This window comes from Artemia sp. Qi Xiang Cuo, chromosome 12, assembly GCF_049724085.1.
Source record: "Artemia sp. Qi Xiang Cuo chromosome 12, ASM4972408v1, whole genome shotgun sequence".
Taxonomy (NCBI): domain Eukaryota; kingdom Metazoa; phylum Arthropoda; class Branchiopoda; order Anostraca; family Artemiidae; genus Artemia; species Artemia sp. Qi Xiang Cuo.
The window spans coordinates 39,044,571-39,062,195 of record NC_142805.1 but is presented as its reverse complement, the minus strand read 5'-3'; the positions used below and the strand labels follow the sequence as shown (position 1 = coordinate 39,062,195).

General features: G+C 31.9%; 1 protein-coding gene across 2 annotated transcripts in view; it reads left to right on the top strand.

Annotated features, from left to right (window-relative positions):
• The window catches only part of LOC148946099 (piezo-type mechanosensitive ion channel component-like), a 277,609-nt gene that overhangs the window by 196,361 nt on the left and 63,623 nt on the right, over positions 1–17,625 (top strand). For both annotated transcript variants that reach the window (XM_089097773.1, XM_089097772.1), the window contains 3 exons: positions 7,004–7,218; positions 10,186–10,471; positions 11,768–12,015. In XM_089097773.1, coding sequence (XP_088953899.1) covers positions 7,004–7,218; positions 10,186–10,471; positions 11,768–12,015 — 749 coding nt within the window. The remainder of the gene's footprint in view (positions 1–7,003; positions 7,219–10,185; positions 10,472–11,767; positions 12,016–17,625) is intronic.

Genomic DNA, 17,625 nt, shown 5'->3' with positions numbered 1-17,625 from the left:
ATTTTCGTATCGAACTTCTATATTCGTATGTTTTTATTACTTGTATTAGGGAGTTCACCCCCCTAGTCTATACCTCGCCCTTTACGCTGAAGTTTGAATTTTGTTCGTATCACAAACCCCTGATTCACAAAGGCCGGTTAATTAGAATAGATAGCTCTTTTAAAAGTACTAAAAATAAACTTTATCGTAAAGAGCAAGGTATTGACATGTTTTTTTGAAAATGAAAGAACTGAAATGCAACTTGAATTACAAGGGTTTTCTTACTCTAATACTTTTAAAATTAATGTTATGTGGTTCATTAAACAGGCTCGGTATGCCGTTTCGGAGTATTTGAACCGAACAAAGAGACTAGATATTGTATATTTGTTTTTTTCTTCTTCTTCCTTCTCCTCTTCATTTTCTTACTATTAAGTGTTCTTAAATGCTGTCAACTTATTGTTTGTCCTTGTTTCTTTGTGGGGTTTAGTGTTTTGCTTGTGTTTTTTAGTTTTTGTTATTTTATGCTGTATTTTGTAGGCTAGATAGTGAAAAACTCTGTACGGGTTTAATCACTGAATAAAATCAATCAAGGTATTGACTTGGGGACGAGCCCCCTCATATACATAATAATTTATGTTCGTTTTAAGTTTTAATGTTGCTCCTTACTTTCAGTTGAAAAAAAGTTTTTTTTTTATTTAATTTCTGATACTTTTTAAATAATGCTGGGATATCTAGCACCCCCTTCATAGAAATGTCCTTTCCCCCAGGGAAACATCCTCCACGGAGAGATCCTTCCTGGTAACCCCCTACTCCGACCCCCCTCCTCCCTCACCAGAAAAAAATCCCTCCTGAAAACGTCTGTATACTTCCCAATAACCATTACTATGTGTAAACAATGGGAAAAGTTCATGACTTGCAGCCCTTCCCCCATGAACTGTGGAGGACTAAGTCATCCTCAAAGACGTATTTATTAGGTTTTCGACTATGCTGAACAAAATGGCTGTCTAAAAATTTTGATTGGGTGTCGTCGGAAAAAAAATGAGCGTGGGAGGGGGCCGAGTTGCTGTACAATTTTTTGGTCACTTAAAAAGGGCACTAGAACTTTTAATTTCCGTTCAAATTAGCCCTTTCACAATATTATAGGTCTACTGGATCGATGTGATCACCCCTGAAAAAAAAAATAATAAATACGCATCCGTGATCTTTCTTCTGGCAAAAAATTAAAAACTCCACCTGTTTGCAGATAGGAGCTTGAAACTTCTACAGTAGGGTTCTCTGATACGCTGAATCTGATGGTGTGAGTTTCATTAAATTGCTATGACTTTTAGGGGCTATTTCTCTCATTTTTCGAAGACAAGGCAAATTTTCTCGTAACTTTTGAAGGGTATAACTAAACTTGTTGAAACTTACATTTTTGAAATCAGCATAAAAATCTGATTCTTTTGATCTATCAATTGGTATCAAAATTTTTAGAGTTCAAATTTTTTAGAGTTTGGTATCAAAGTTTATTAGAGTTTCACTTACTATTGAGCCGGATCGCTCCTTACTTACAGTTCGTTACCACGAACTGTTTGAAACGTGTGGCCTACAAATACTTCAATATTTCACTGACCGAGAACCTTGTACCCGAAGCTGCAAAAATGGAAGTTGTTATTGCAGGAATTATCACTGAAAATTCCCACAGATGTCAAAGAGAATATATAAAACAAAGTCAAAGTCCCAAAAACAGTAGCCGAGATCCCCAGTACAAAATCATAAACATTAAAAAAAGAATCTTTTATCCAAAACTTTAAAACCGAAGCCAAGAAAGTTGATTTGTCATGACTACGTACAGCGAAGATACGGAGTATGTAGGTATGGGCTTGGTAGTTCTTGACCCTAAATCCTATGTAGTAGGTCCACTTTCTTTTGGTGTGGCTACACTGGGAGATTTTTAAGTCCTCAACCCTGCCGCTAGGATTATTCATCACGCTAGCATCTATTTTACCTTAGTTCTAAGGTATTCCCCCAACCCCTTACATAGTATTTGCTTGTGAAAAACACTACCTCCCGTATAGATTTCTAAGACATTATTCTAGTGAAAAACACTACCCCCCCCCCCGCATAGAATTCTAATACATTATTTATAGCGGGAAGAAATATGAGATTTCACCCTCTAGAAAGACAATTTCTAAGCGTGTATACTAAAGGCCTAAGAGTAAAGCGTTCTTATACTACATTTGTTTTTTAATAAGAAATTTATATACAAAAAAGTCTTGGTACTTGTGTCTTATAGCCACCACACTCAAGTTCTGTCAAGAAGTGAAGTTTGGTTAATGCTAATGAAAATAAAAGATATGGTGAAAATATAATACTTTATCAACAAACTATGAAAACTACAACAAAGCATTATGGAAGGGGGCCGCACTGACTGCATTATATTAAATACGTAACTTAAACTAACCTAACCAAAATACCAACTAAATATTTAATTAAGATATAGCTACAATGTAGTTTCCCACTGAGCCGAAGCTAATATTGTCTGGTATAAAGACCATGAAAACTGGTTATTGCCTCATGTTCGCGATACAAGATCTTCAGTATGGTGGCTATAAGGCAAAAGTGCCAAAGCATTTTTTTTTTTTTGCTTGCTTCGCATTCCTTCTTTTTTACATGGATCATCTTCGACAGCAACTAGCAGTAGTAGATTATTTATATTTGCTTTATATTCATCTTTTAGTTAAAAGTCAGCTTCACATTTTCTACAACACAGTGTAGCACTGTAGCTACATTCTTATTATATCAAACAGTTCGTGGTAACGAACTGTAAGTAAGGAGCGACCCGGCTCAATGGTAAACGAAACTCTAGAAAACGGGTTTTTGATACCAATAGATACATCAAAAGAATCAGATTTCAATGCTGATGTCAAATATATAATTTTCATCAAGTTTAGTGCTACCCATCAAAAGTTCCGCGCCTGAGAAAATTTGGCTGATTTTTGAAGAAAGGTGGAAAGACCCCTTAAAAGTTATAGAACCTCAATGAAAATCACACGATCATATTCAGCGTATCAGAGAACCCTATTTCATAGTTTTCAAGCTCCTATCTACAAAAATGTGGAATTTTGCATTTTTTGCCAGAAGAAAGATCACGGATGCGTGTTTATTTGTTTTTTTTTTGTTTGTTTTTTCCAGGGGTGATCGTATCGACCCAGTGGTCCTAGAATATCATGAGAGGACTCATTGGAATGGAAATTAAAAGTTCTAGTGCCCTTTGTAAGTGACCAAAAAAATGGAGGGCAACTAGGCCCCCTCCCATGCTCTTTTTTCCCAAAGTGACCTGATCAAAATTTTGAGATAGCCATTTTATTCAGCATGGTTGAAAATATGAGAATTATGTCCTTTAGGATGACTTAATCGCCCGAAGTCCCCGGGGGGAGGGCTGAAAGTTATGAACTTTACCCAATGTTAACATATAGTATTGGTTATTAGGAAGTATACAGACGTTTTCAGGGGGGATTTTTTCTGGTAGTAGGGGAGTGGGTGGGTTTGGGGTTATCTGGGAGGATCTTTCCATGAAGGAAGTTTTCATGTGGGAAGAGACCCTGCTATGAAGGGGGCGTTGGATTTCCCATCATTATTTAAAAAAAGATCAGAAATTAAATAAAAAAAAAAACAAGTTTTCCAACTGAAAATAAGGAGTAAAATCAAAACTTAAAACGAACAGAAAATGTTACGTGTATGATTGGGTTCACCCCCTAGTCCATACCTCGTTCTTTAAGCCAAAGATTTTTTAGTACTTTCATAAGAGCTATTTATTCTAAGTTACGGCCTTTGTGATTAAGGGGTCATTTTTAAAGAATTGGAACAAAATTCGAACTTTAGCTTAAAGAGCGAGGTATTGACTAGGGGGCGAGCCCCCTAATATACGTAATAAAAATATATGAATATAGAAGTTCGTTACGTAAGTTAATTCGTAAGTTTCGTATATTTATTACTAATAAAACGTTCGTAAATAAAATTAAACAACTTTCGAGAAAGCCATTTAACCAAATAAAAGTAAAATTGATATGCAAATTTTGTTTTAATTATTCATGTACGGTGAGCCAAAATCAAAACCTGCATTAATTCAAAAACGTTCAAAAATTAAATTAAAAAAAACAAGTTCTTTTTAACTGACACTAAGGAACGTTGTTAAAACTTAAAACGAATAGAAATTATTCCGTATATGAAAGGGGCTGTCCCTCCTCAACGCCTCGCTCTTTACGCTAAAGTTTGACTTTCTCACAACTCTATTTATTTTAAACAATAAAAAACTTTAGCGTAAAGAGCGAGGCGTTGAGGAGGGGACAGCCCCTTTCTATACGAAATAATTTCTGTTCGTTTAAAGAACATAATTTCTGTTCGTTTTAAGTTTTAACGTCGTTCCTTACTTTCAGTTAAAAAGACCTGTTTTTTTTATATTTAATTTTTGAACGTTTTTGAATGAATGCAGGTTTTGATTTTCACTCGACATACATGAATAATTAATAGCCATTTTGTTCAGCATGGTCAAAAATATGATAACTATGTATTTTAGGATGACTTAATTCCCCGAAGTTCTCGGGGGGAGGGCTGAAAATTATGAACTTTACCCAATGTTAACATATAGTATTGGTTATTGGGAAGTATAAAGACGTTTTCAGGGGGGATTTTTTCTGGTAGTGGGGGGAGGGGGTGGGCTGGGTTTTATGTGGGAGGATCTTTCCATGAAGGAAGTTTCATGGGGAAGGGACATTACTATGAAGGGGGCGCCAGATTTCCCAGAATTCTTTAAAAAAAGACTAGAAATTAAATTAAAAAAAAATCAGTTTTTCAACTAAAAGTAAGGAGCAACATCACAACTTAAAACGAACAGAAAATATTACGTATATGATTGGGTTCATCCCCTATTCCATCCCTCGCTCTTTAAGCCGAATATGTATTATTACTTTCATAAGAGCTATTTATTCTAATTAATAGCCTTTGTGATTAAGGGTCATTTATTAAGAATTGGAACAAAATTCAAAATTTAGCTTAAAGAGCAAGGTATTGACTAGGGGGCAAATTCCCTAATATACGTATTAAGAATATATGAATATAGAATTTCGTTACGTAAGTTAATTCGTAAGTTACGTATATTTATTTCTAATAAAAACGTTCGTAAATAAAATTAAACAAGTTTAGAGAAAGCCATTTAACCAAATAAAAGTAAAACTAATATGAAAGTTTTGTTGTAATTATTCATGTACGGTGAGCCAAAATCAAAACCTGTATTAATTCAAAAACGTTCAAAAATTAAATAAAAAAAAAAAAAATTTCAACTGAAAGTAAGGAACGACGTTAAAACTCTGTATTGGTATTTATGTATAGCATTGGTTTTGGTTTATTGGAAAGCCATTTAGCACAAGAAAAGTAAAATTAATATGCAAATTTTGTTTTACTTATTCAATGACGGTGAGCCAAAATAAAAGCTGCATTAACTAAAAAACGATCAGAAACTAAATAAAAAAAACAATTTTCTTTAACTGAAAGTAAGGAGCGCCATTAAAACTTAAAACGAACAGAAATTATTCCGTACGTGAAATGGGCTGTCCCCTCCTCAACGCCTCGCTCTTTACGCTAAAGTTTTTTATTGTTGTAAAAAATAAAGTTGTAAGACGGAGTCAAACTATAGCGTAAAGAGCGAGGCGTTGAGAAGGGGACAGCCCCTTTCATATACGGAATAATTTCTGTTCGTTTTAAGTTTTAATGTCGCTCCTTACTTTCAGTTAAAAAAAACTTGTTTTGTTTTATTTATTCCATACAGGGACAAGGTTTCAATGAGCAAATCTAATGATGTGTATGAACAGGATTTTCTATAATTCTTGCCCTAGAAACTATACCAAAAACTTGAAAAAAAATGAGACATTAAAATTGAAAAAAAAAATTGAAACACTAAAATTGAAAAAAAAACATAATTCAAAAAACTGATTTAAGAAAAATAATAACTCTAATGCATTAAAGAAAACAACAAAGAATGAAACACCTATTTCTTAAAAAAAAAGACATTTTAGCCGCATAACGCCCGCCCACTGCGGTGGTGTCCCGGCCGGTCCAGAGGGGTTTCCGACCTCTTGATAGCTGTTGCTGGCGAACCCAGCGTACGCCCAGCCGTTCTAGGGGGCCCCGGACATCGACCAGCCGATAAGAGGTTTCTAAATGGCCTATTTAAAGAAATAAGTGGTTCATTTTTTGTTTTTAATTTATTTTTAAGTACACAGTGCCTTTTAATTCTTCTCGATATTTTAATGAGCATGAATATTGAGTCCCATAGAAGCTTATTTTGCATATACATTATTTTTAACTTATGTAGAGGTGAACATCATATAGCCCTTCAACTCCCCCAACATTAAATTTAAATTTACTTGTCCCGCTCCCGCTTCCTTTTTTCAACAGAACAGTAAAGTTCCAATTCGATCACCCAAGCCGTTCCCAAATTTTACTCACTTGCTTTTTCCATGATCTGCTATTTCCACGAAAAGCGAGAAAACATTGTACTGCGACACTATGGCTAACCCTCCAAACGTGACTGGGGCAAAAATCAAACAAGGAATACATAGATTAGAGTCGAATTGATAAAAGACTTATTAGATTTCAATTCAATCGAGAATCATTGGATTGTCAGAGTTTCAAATAAAGAGTAAGCGTGACAAAATTGCTATCAATTTCCAGGTGGGCAAAAGAAACGCAAAAAGGAAAAGAATACAATCAAATCGGTGTAGCCAGAGCCACTCCAAAATATGTGAATGAGAAAAATATCGCCAATGCAGTTGTTAATTGCATTAAATCTGATAGAATGCAGGTTATTGTAACATTCCTCACTTCCTCACTTGACATTTTTTATTTCCTAACACGTTTTACATTTTCGATTACGATTAGCTAGAGTTCCTTCTTTACTAGGACGTAACCTACTGCAACCATAATAGTACAATTTATCTACAGCTTTTCATTTTTCTGTACCTATCAATAATTTTATCCTTTTCAGGCCCAGGCTGGTGATGGTGGAGTGATGGCTTACCTTGAAGAAAGCCGTGTTCCCCTTCCATTTCTCATCATGCTTATTCTTCAATTCTTCTTGATTTTAACAGACAGAGCACTTTATCTTAGAAAAAACTTACTTGGAAAGCTGATCTTCCAGTTCTTTTTGATATTCGGTGTTCACAGCTGGATGTTTTTTGTTCTCCCTTACGTCACTGAGAGGTATAATAAGTGTGCTTCCATTCATGGTTTATAACGGAAGACTTAAGCAGGAGACATATATATATATATATATATATATATATATATATATATATATATATATATATATATATATATATATATATATATATATATATATATATATATATATATATATATATATATATATATATATATATATATATATATATATATATATATATATATATATATATATATATATATATATATATATATATATATATATATATATATATATATATATATATATATATATATATATATATATATATAAATAAATATATATATATATATATATATATATATATATATATATTGATATATATATTGCTGAGAGCCCGCCAGCTTTGCCGCTGGGTCTCGGCACGGCTAGGCAGCAGGCATGTATGTAAGGATTCTCATTGTCGCTTGTCTTCTAACTACAGACACTGTAAGCATCTTCTTGATGTCATGACGCCACCATAGGTTTGTTACAAGCGCCCTGGGAAAAATACAAATTATCCATAAAAGTTGAGACCTATTTAGATCATTTGAATTCAAATTGAATTCGTTCAATTCAATTGACTTCAAGAATTGAATTCATTCTTGTGTAAATTCAATTCTTCCTTCCTGTTATGCATGAAAGATCAACCATTTTATAGGATTTGTTTTTTCTAGAACACGTTGTGATTCTCACTTTTGCTTTCATTTACGGTTCACTGGTTGTCAAATTTGTTCTAGAACCACGTCTCACTTGCGCTTAATTTCCGTGAATCATTACCTCAGACTTTTTTAAGCAAACGAATAAAAAAAAAAGTGTTTCTAACTAAACGTAAAGAGTGACATTAAAACTTAAAACGAACAGAAATTATTCCATATATGAAAGGGGCTGTTTCCTCCTTATACAATTCAGACTTTAACGTCAAGATGGCATTGAGGAGGAAACAGCCCCTTTCTAATACTGAATAATTTCTGTTCGTTTTAAGTTTTAATGTCGCTCCTTACTTTCAATTAAAACACTTGTTTTTTTTTTATTTAATTTCTGAACTTTTTTGAATTAATGCAGGTTTTGAATTTTCACCGTACATAAATAATTAAAACAAAATTTGCATATTAATTTTACCTTTTTTGGCTAGACGACTTTCTCAAAATTATTCCGTATATGAAAGGGGCTGTCCCTTCCTCAGCACCTCACTCTTTAATCCAAAGTTTTTTATTCTTTTAAAAAGTAGCGTTGTGAGAAAGAGCCAAACTTTATCGTAAAGAGCGAGGCGCTGAGGATGGGACAGCCCCTTTTACATACGGAATAATTTCTGTTTGTTCTAAGTGTTAATGTCGCTCCTTACTTTCAGTTAAAGAAACTTTTTTTTTAATTTAATTTCTGAACGTTTTCGAATTACTGCAGATTTTGAATTTGGCTCGCCTTGCATGAATAATTACAATGAAATTTGCATACTAATTTTACTTTTTTTTCACTAAATGGCTATCTTAAAATTTTGATCGGACGACGTTGAGAAAAAAGGGGCGGGGGAGTAAACACGCATCCATGATCTTTCTTCTCGCAAAAAATACAAGATTCCACATTTTTGCAGATAGGAGCTTGAAACCTCTACAGTAGGGTTCTCTGATAGGCTGAATCTGATGGTGTAATTTTCATTAAGATTTTATTACTTTTAAAAGGTGTTTCCCCCTTTCTAGAATATAAGGCAAATATTCTCATGCTCGTTACTTTTGATGGTTAAGACTAAACTTTATGAAACTTATATATTTAAAATCAGCATAAAAATCCAATTCGTTTGATGTTTCTATTGGTATCAAACAAAAAATATGTTAAAAAGTCCTACTATCCTTACTTCAGCGACGTTCAACCAAGATTGATACATAAAGCAAGATGAAAAGTGACAATTCATTTATGAGAATAAAAATAATTAAGAACACGTGCCCAATGCTAATCTTGCCTTTTTTGCAGTTAACATCAAAGGTCTTTTTGTAACAGTTTCAGTGGTATTGTCTATTTGATTTTTAATATAATTTGTTAAATTACTTTTTATAGAACTAATATTTCTTTTGATTCTGCTGTAAGTAGTCATGTTTTTGATAACCTCAGCCATAGAATATTTTTTTTTTTTGAAAAAGAAACCTCTCTCATTAGCAATAACTTTGGCATAAAACAGGATGTTCGAGAAGTAATTGAAATTGGATTCAAAATAAATAATAATATTTCTTTAAATAAGAATTTGAGGAAGTATTCACTAAATGCTTTATACACAAATTTAATTAATTGCCTAAGCTACAATTGTTCTAAAAAATCTGGTCAAAATAATCTAACGTGTGAATTCTCTTAGACATAGTCACTGCATACGTTCTTATGCAAATCTAACTCAGATCGGAACATTTAAGAATAGTGATGTTTTTCCCCTTGTAAAGCCCGGGACGAACTGTCGACCTTCTGGTGGAGAATTGTTCCGGTGTATAGGTCTATAATTCCAGTCATCAGAAAGTTCATTGAAAATATATTAAGGCCCTGGGAGATGGAAACGAATTTTCTCAATGTCTTGACCTATCCAGATCATTTTTCACACTGGAAAATGTTGTGTGTCAATTTTCATTAAAAAAAAGCATAGTGCTGTTTTTGGGAAAAAATATATATACAAACAATTATTGCTCGTTTAATTAGATAGATGTACATTGAATATAAAAAATACACACACTTTTATCATAAGATTGGCAGCGAGGCAACTAAACCTTTCAAAAGACGGTACAAAACCTGTGATTTTTCCTTTCAAATTTCAACCACCAATCTAAAGTTTTATAAGACCCAGCTTTATTTATATTAACTCAAAAATTGCCTACGGTTTTATCTTAATGAGTTCCTTCCCTACTTCATCCTCACTATCAAAATCTACATTTTCCTTCTATCATTACTTTAAGATATTTGTTCTACTTCTAAATGTTTTCTTCATCTAGGGAATTCAATGCAGTGGCACCGCCGAAAATGTGGTACTTCCTTAAATGCGTCAACTTGCTGCTGGCCGCAAAACAAATTCGTTCTGGCTACCCTACAAGGATTCTTGGGAATTGTTTCACTAAGCGCTATGGAATTGCAAACAACTACTCCTTCAAAGCGTTTATGTTGGTGCCTTTCTTATTTGAGCTGCGGACACTTATGGACTGGGTATTCACAGCAACAACAATGTCAATGTCTGAGTGGTTTAAATTAGAAGTCATATTTGGAAATATTTTTGAACTGAAGGTACGTTTTTTCCGGTTGGATTGGAGTCTCGACCAAAACAAAAAAAGTTCAGTGAGAAAAAGATTTTTTGCATTCATGTGCACGATGAATTGAGTTCAGCTCCAAAACAATTTTGGGATCCGCTTTTGTTTTTGATCCCTGCTAAGCTTAAAGGAATTTTTCTCTATTGCAAGTAAATTGTAGAAGGATTTTTCTTATTTCGAGATTCAAGGTGCTAGATTCTGGGAAAGATTTGATATTCAGCTAGCTCTTTAAACTTTCGGTATTATTCTTTTTAGCAATTAATCAAAGATCTTTCCTGAAAAATCTCTTGGAATTCGCTCCTTTGAAGCATTCTTAACCATTGGAAGTACCAAAGATCAAAAACAAAGATTTTTTTCCTCCTACCTGTCAATTCCAACGGCAATACGTCAATTACAAACTGAAAAACGCAGTTTTCTTAAAAATATTTCCTTGCTTCAAAGTTTTGATCTTTTTGGACAGTACCACGTTTTCGTCAACGTTCAACAGTCAAAATAAATCTACAAATTAATTTGTTCAACGACACTTCTTGTCCGTAAGAGCTCAAACATTGAATATCACTAGGTACCCAAAAGCAACCACACTTTCAAATAAAAACTAGACTTTCTAAAGCTCTCTAATGCTATTTGATTTTAGCTTACTTTTTACTGATTTTACTCGCGTTTCTTTTTTAAATCTGACACCCACTAGGAGTGAAAACTCCTTAACTGCATTTAGAGATCCCTTTCATTAAAATTGAAATCTCAATTTTGCTTTGTTCTTTAAAACATACACAATATTGTTTAGTAAGTTTTGACATAACCAATTTAAAAATCAAATATTCTTTGCACTGTCGTTGGTGCTTTAAGTATTGCTTGTCTTATTATTTCTTAGATTCGTGCCTCCTTAGAGACATGAATTATAACGACATTTGTTTGTATGTTTTGGACGTTATAACTCCTTTTGAAGGGGATATACAGGTTCATAGTTCACAAGAATATCTGTTACCTGTGAAGTGCTAATATATTGTCTTTTATATTTTCAATATTTTCTAGTATGATATAAAAAAGATAAATAATTACGAACTTCTAAATAACAAAGAAAATTTTAATGCTGAAAGAAAAAATAATATATGTTTTTCTTGTAGCACATTTTCCCAATGCCGGTATTCCAAAGTGCTTGAACTTGGATCCAAAGTAAGGTCTTGTATTGAAATTTTAAAGAAAATATAATTTTATTAAATGAATTGCATAAATGGCTTTAATTTATTTGTGGTTTAATTTTTGCTTCTTGTAGTGTGAAAGGACAAAGGAGGAAAGATACCCACACAAAAGCGGTGAACCAAGACGTCAAGGATTAAAGTACTTGCTAGGTGGCTCTCGCTTACTTGGAATCGTTGCGATCATATGGTTTCCGTTGGTTCTATTTGCCCTCGGTAACACTGTTGGAATGCCTAATCCACCTTTACAAGTTGAAGTAACACTTAAAATTGAGTCATACGAGCCACTCTTCAGAAGCTTAGGAACTAAGTTTAGTACAATGAGGTGAGACAAGTTCTTTTCTATTCATACAGAATATAAAAAATGATATGGAATGGTTTTCATGAATGAAGAAATATTTTGCGGGACTCGATAATAAATATGCACAGAAGCATATTTCGTCATTGTCACTCCTAAAAGTCGTATCTGAAATTTGACGCTTCTGAGTTAATACAGATTAGTATAGATTAATTATATAGATTTGGAAAATCTAAATTTCATTAAAAGTACGTGTTCAATATACAATCTATAGCCGCTATAGTGTTGACACACACACACCCCAAAAGCCAGGATAGAGGAGCCATTATAAAAATTGCTTAAACATTTCCTCATCGGATAAAGGTTTGCTAAAGTTTGCTTCACTATTGCACTTTACGTAGTTTTAGTATATTATATTGTCATACGGGGCTTACTTTTTCACTTAGCCATAGTAATAATCATAGGAATCTTTTCATAAAAGAAATGTATTCGCAAGGAAAAGGCTTTATTTTACCAATTAGCCAAAACGCTTTATTTTATTAGTTTCAAACAAGTTCTTTTTTCTTTTAGTTCTCATTGGCCTTGTTGTTTACATTTTAATAAACTCATTTAACACTAACAACCTTAGTTCATTCAGCTTTCTGTATACTCATATACTAAGCTACATTAGTCAAAAGAATTAATTTTATTAATTGTAAACAAGTTTTTTTTTTTGCTCATTAGCCTTGTTTTACACTTTCATACACTCCTGTAACGGTCCTAAGCCTAGTTTTCCAGCTTTAAGTGTGCTCATAGACCAAGTCATATTAGTCAAAAGATATTATTTTAATAATTTCAAACAATTTTTTTTTCTTTTACTGGTGTTTAGCATTGTTTTAACATTTTTGTATACTCCTTTAACGCTCGTAACCTTAGTTTTTCAACTTTAAGTACATTCATACAGCAAGCCATATTAGTCAAAAGACTTTATTCTTTTAATTTCTAACAAGTTCTTTTTTTTCCTTTACTACTCATGACCATTGTTTTTACATTTTCTAGTACTTCTTTAACACTCATAATCTTAGTTTTTCTGGCTTTATGTAATCTCATACGCCAAGCCATATTAGTCAAAAGACTTTATTCTTTTAATTGCAAACAAGTTCTTTTTTTTCTTTTACTGCTCATGAACATACAGCTTTTTTAAGTTTTTTTTCCTTTACTGCTCATGAACATTGTTTTTACATTTTCTAGTACTTCTTTAACACTCCTAATCTTAGTTTTTCCGGCTTTACGTATTCTCATACGCCAAGCCATATTAGTCAAAAGACTTTATTCTTTTAATTTCAAACAAGTTTTTTGTTCTTTTACTGCTCATGAACATTGTTTTTACATTTTCATCTACTTCTTTAAAACTCCTAACCTTAGTTTTTCCGGCTTTACGTATTCTCATACGCCAAGCCATATTAGTCAAAAGACTTTATTCTTTTAATTTCAAACAAGTTTTTTTTTCTTTTACTGCTCATGAACATTGGCGTATGGGAATACATAAAGCCGGAAAAAAACTAAGGCTAGGAGTGTTAAAGAAGTACATGAAAATGTAAAAACAATGTTCATGAGCAGCAAAAGAAAAAAAACTTGTTTGAAATTAAAAGAATAAAGTCTTTTGACTAGTATGGCTTGGCGTATGGGAATACATAAAGCCGGAAAAAACTAAGGTTATGAGTGTTACAGAAGTACATGAAAATGTAAAAACAATGTTCATGAGCAGCAAAAGAAAAAAAACTTGTTTGAAATTAAAAGAATAAAGTCTTTTGACTAATATTGCGTGGCATATGGGAATACATAAAGCCGGAAAGAACTAAGGTTAGGAGTGTTAAAGAAGTACATGAAAGTATAAAAACAATGTTCATGAGCAGCTAAAGAAAAAAAAACATGTTTGAAATTAAAAGAATAAAGTCTTTTGACTAATATAGCTTGGCGTATGAGAAAACATAAAGCCGGAAAAACTAAGGTTAGGAGTGTTAAAGAAGTACATGAAAATGTAAAAACAATGTTCATGAGCAGTAAAAGAAAAAATAGAACTTTTTTGCAATTAATATAATTAAACGTTTTGAATAATAGTGCTTGGCGTATGGAAATACATAAAGCCGGAAAAACTAAGTTTAGGAGTGTTAAAGAAGTACATGAAAATGTAAAAACAATCTTCATGAGCAGCAAAAGAAAAACAAACTTGTTTGAAATTAAAAGAATAAAGTCTGTTGACTAATATGGCTTGGCGTATGAGAATACATAAAGCCGGAAAAACTAAGGTTAGGAGTGTTAACGAAGTACATGAAAATGTAAAAACAATGTTCATGAGCAGTAAAAGAAAAAAAATAACTTGTTTGCAATTAATATAATTAAGCCTTTTAATTTTTAACAAGTTTTCTTTTAATTTCAAACAAGTTTTTTTTTCTTTTGCTGCTCATGAAGATTGTTTTTACATTTTCATGTACTTCTTTAACACTCCTAAACTTAGTTTTTCCGGCTTTATGTATTCCCATACGCCAAGCAATATTATTCAAAACGTTTAATTATATTAATTGCAAAAAAGTTATTTTTTTTCTTTTACTGCTCATGAACATTGTTTTTACATTTTCATGTACTTCTTTAACACTCCTAACCTTAGTTTTTCCGGCTTTATGTATTCTCATACGCCAAGCTATATTAGTCAAAAGACTTTATTCTTTTAATTTCAAACATGTTTTTTTTTCTTTTGCTGCTCATGAACATTGTTTTTACAATTTCATGTACTTCTTTAACACTCCTAACCTTAGTTCTTTCCGGCTTTATGTATTCCCATACGCCAAGCCATATTAGTCAAAAGACTTTATTGTTTTAATTTCAAACAAGTTTTTTTTCCTTTGCTGCTCATGAACATTGTTTTTACATTTTCATGTACTTCTTTAACACTCCTAACCTTATTTTTTTCCGGCTTTATGTATTCCCATACGCAAAGCAAATTTAGTCACAAGAATTTATTCTTTTAATTTCTAGCAAGTTCTTTTTTTTTCTTTTTCTGCTCATGAACATTGTTTTTACATTTTAATGTACTTCTTTAACACTCATAACCTTAGTTTTTTCCGGCTTTATGTATTCCCATACGCCAAGCCATATTAGTCAAAAGACTTTATTCTTTTAATTTCAAACAAGTTTTTTTTCTTTTGCTGCTCATTAACATTGTTTTTACATTTTCATGTACTTCTTTAACACTCCTAGCCTTAGTTTTTTTCCGTCTTTATGTATTCCCATACGCCAAGCCATATTAGTCAAAAGACTTTATTCTTTTAATTTCAAACAAGTTTTTTTCTTTTGCTTCTAATGAACATTGTTTTTACATTTTCATGTACTTCTTTAACACTCCTAACCTTAGTTTTTTCCGGTTTTATGTATTCCCATACGCCAAGCCATATTAGTCGAAAGACTTTATTCTTTTAATTTCAAACAAGTTTTTTTTTTTCTTTTGCTGCTCATTAACATTGTTTTTACATTTTCATGTACTTCTTTAACACTCGTAACCTTAGTTTTTTCCAGCTTTATGTATTCCCATACGCCAAGCCATATTAGTCAAAACACTTTATTCTTTTAATTTCTAACAAGTTCGTTTTTTTCTTTTGCTGCTCATGAATATTGTTTTTACATTTTCATGTACTTCTTTAACACTTCTAATCTTATTTTTTTCCGGCTTTATGTATTCTCATATGCCAAGCCATATTAGTCAAAAGACTTTATTTTTTTAATTTCAAACAAGGTTTTTTTTTTCTTTTGCTGATCATGAACATTGTTTTTACATTTTAATGTAATTATTTAACACTCCTAACCTTATTTTTTTCCGGCTTTATTTATTCCCATACGCCAAGCCATATTAGTCTAAAGACTATATTCTTTTAATTTCAAAAAAGTTTTTTTTTTCTTTTGCTGCTCATGAACATTGTTTTTAAATTTTCATGTACTTCTTTAACACTCCTAACCTTATTTTTTTCCGGCTTTATATATTCCCATACGCCAAGCCATATTAGTCAAAAGACTTTATTCTTTTAATTTCTAACAAGTTATTTTTTTCTTTTGCTGCTCATGAACATTGTTTTTATATTTTCATGTACTTCTTTAACACTCCTAACCTTATTTTTTTCCGGCTTTATGTATTCCCATACGCCAAGCCATATTAGTCAAAAGACTTTATTCTTTTAATTTCTAACAAGTTCTTTTTTTCTTTTGCTGCTCATGAACATTGTTTTTACATTTTCATGTACTTCTTTAACACTCCTAACCTTAGTTTTTTCCGGCTTTCTGTATTCCCATACGCCAAGCCATATTAGTCAAAAGAATTTATTATTTTAATTTCAAACAATTTTTTTTTTTCTTTTGCTGCTCATGAACATTGTTTTTACACTTTCTAGAAATGTAAATAAAAAAAAAAAGTTTTTGAAATGAAAAAAAAAAAACTCCAAGCCATATTAGTCAAAAGACTTTATTCTTTTAATTTATAACAAGTTCTTTTTTTTTCTTTTGCTGCTCATGAACATTGTTTTTACATTGTCATGTACTTCTTTAACACTCCTAACCTTATTTTTTTCCTGCTTTATGTATTCCCATACGCCAAGCCATATTAGTAAATAGACTTTATTATTTTAATTTCTAAAAATTTCTTTTTTTTATTTTGCTGCTCATGAACAGTGTTTTTACATTTTCATGTACTTATTTAACACTCCTAACCTTAGTTTTTTTCGGCTTTATTTATTCCCATACACCAAGCCATTTTAGTCAAAAGACTTTATTCTTTTAATTTCAAACAAGTTTTTTTTTCTTTTGCTGCTCATGAACATTGTTTTTACATTTTCATGTACTTCTTTAACACTTCTAACCTTACTTTTTTCCGGCTTTATGTATTCCCATACGCCAAGCCATATTAGTCAAAAGACTTTATTCTTTTAATTTCAAACAAGTTTTTTTTTCTTTTACTGCTCATGAAGTTTGTTTTTAAATTTTATAGTACTTCTTTAACACTCCTAATCTTAGTTTTTCCGGCTTTAAGTATTCTCATATGCCAAGCCATATTAGTTAAAAGACTTTATTCTTTTAATTTCAAACAAGTTTTTTTTTCTTTTACTGCTCATGAACATTGTTTTTACATTTTCATCTACTTCTTTAACACTCCTAACCTTAGTTTTTCCGGCTTTACGTATTCCCATACGCCAAGCCATATTAGTCAAAAGACTTTATTGTTTTAATTTCAAACAAGTTTTTTTTCCTTTGCTGCTCATGAACATTGTTTTTACATTTTCATGTACTTATTTAACACTCCTAACCTTATTTTTTTCCGGATTTATGTATTACCATACGCCAAGCAAAATTAGTCACAAGAATTTATTCTTTTAATTTCTAGCAAGTTCTTTTTTTTTCTTTTTCTGCTCATGAACATTGTTTTTACATTTAAATGTACTTCTTTAACACTCATAGCCTTAGTTTTTTTCCGGCTTTATGTATTCCCATACGCCAAGCCATACTAGTCAAAAGACTTTATTCTTTTAATTTCAAACAAGTTTTTTTTCTTTTGCTGCTCATTAACATTGTTTTTACATTTTCATGTACTTCTTTAACACTCCTAGCCTTAGTTTT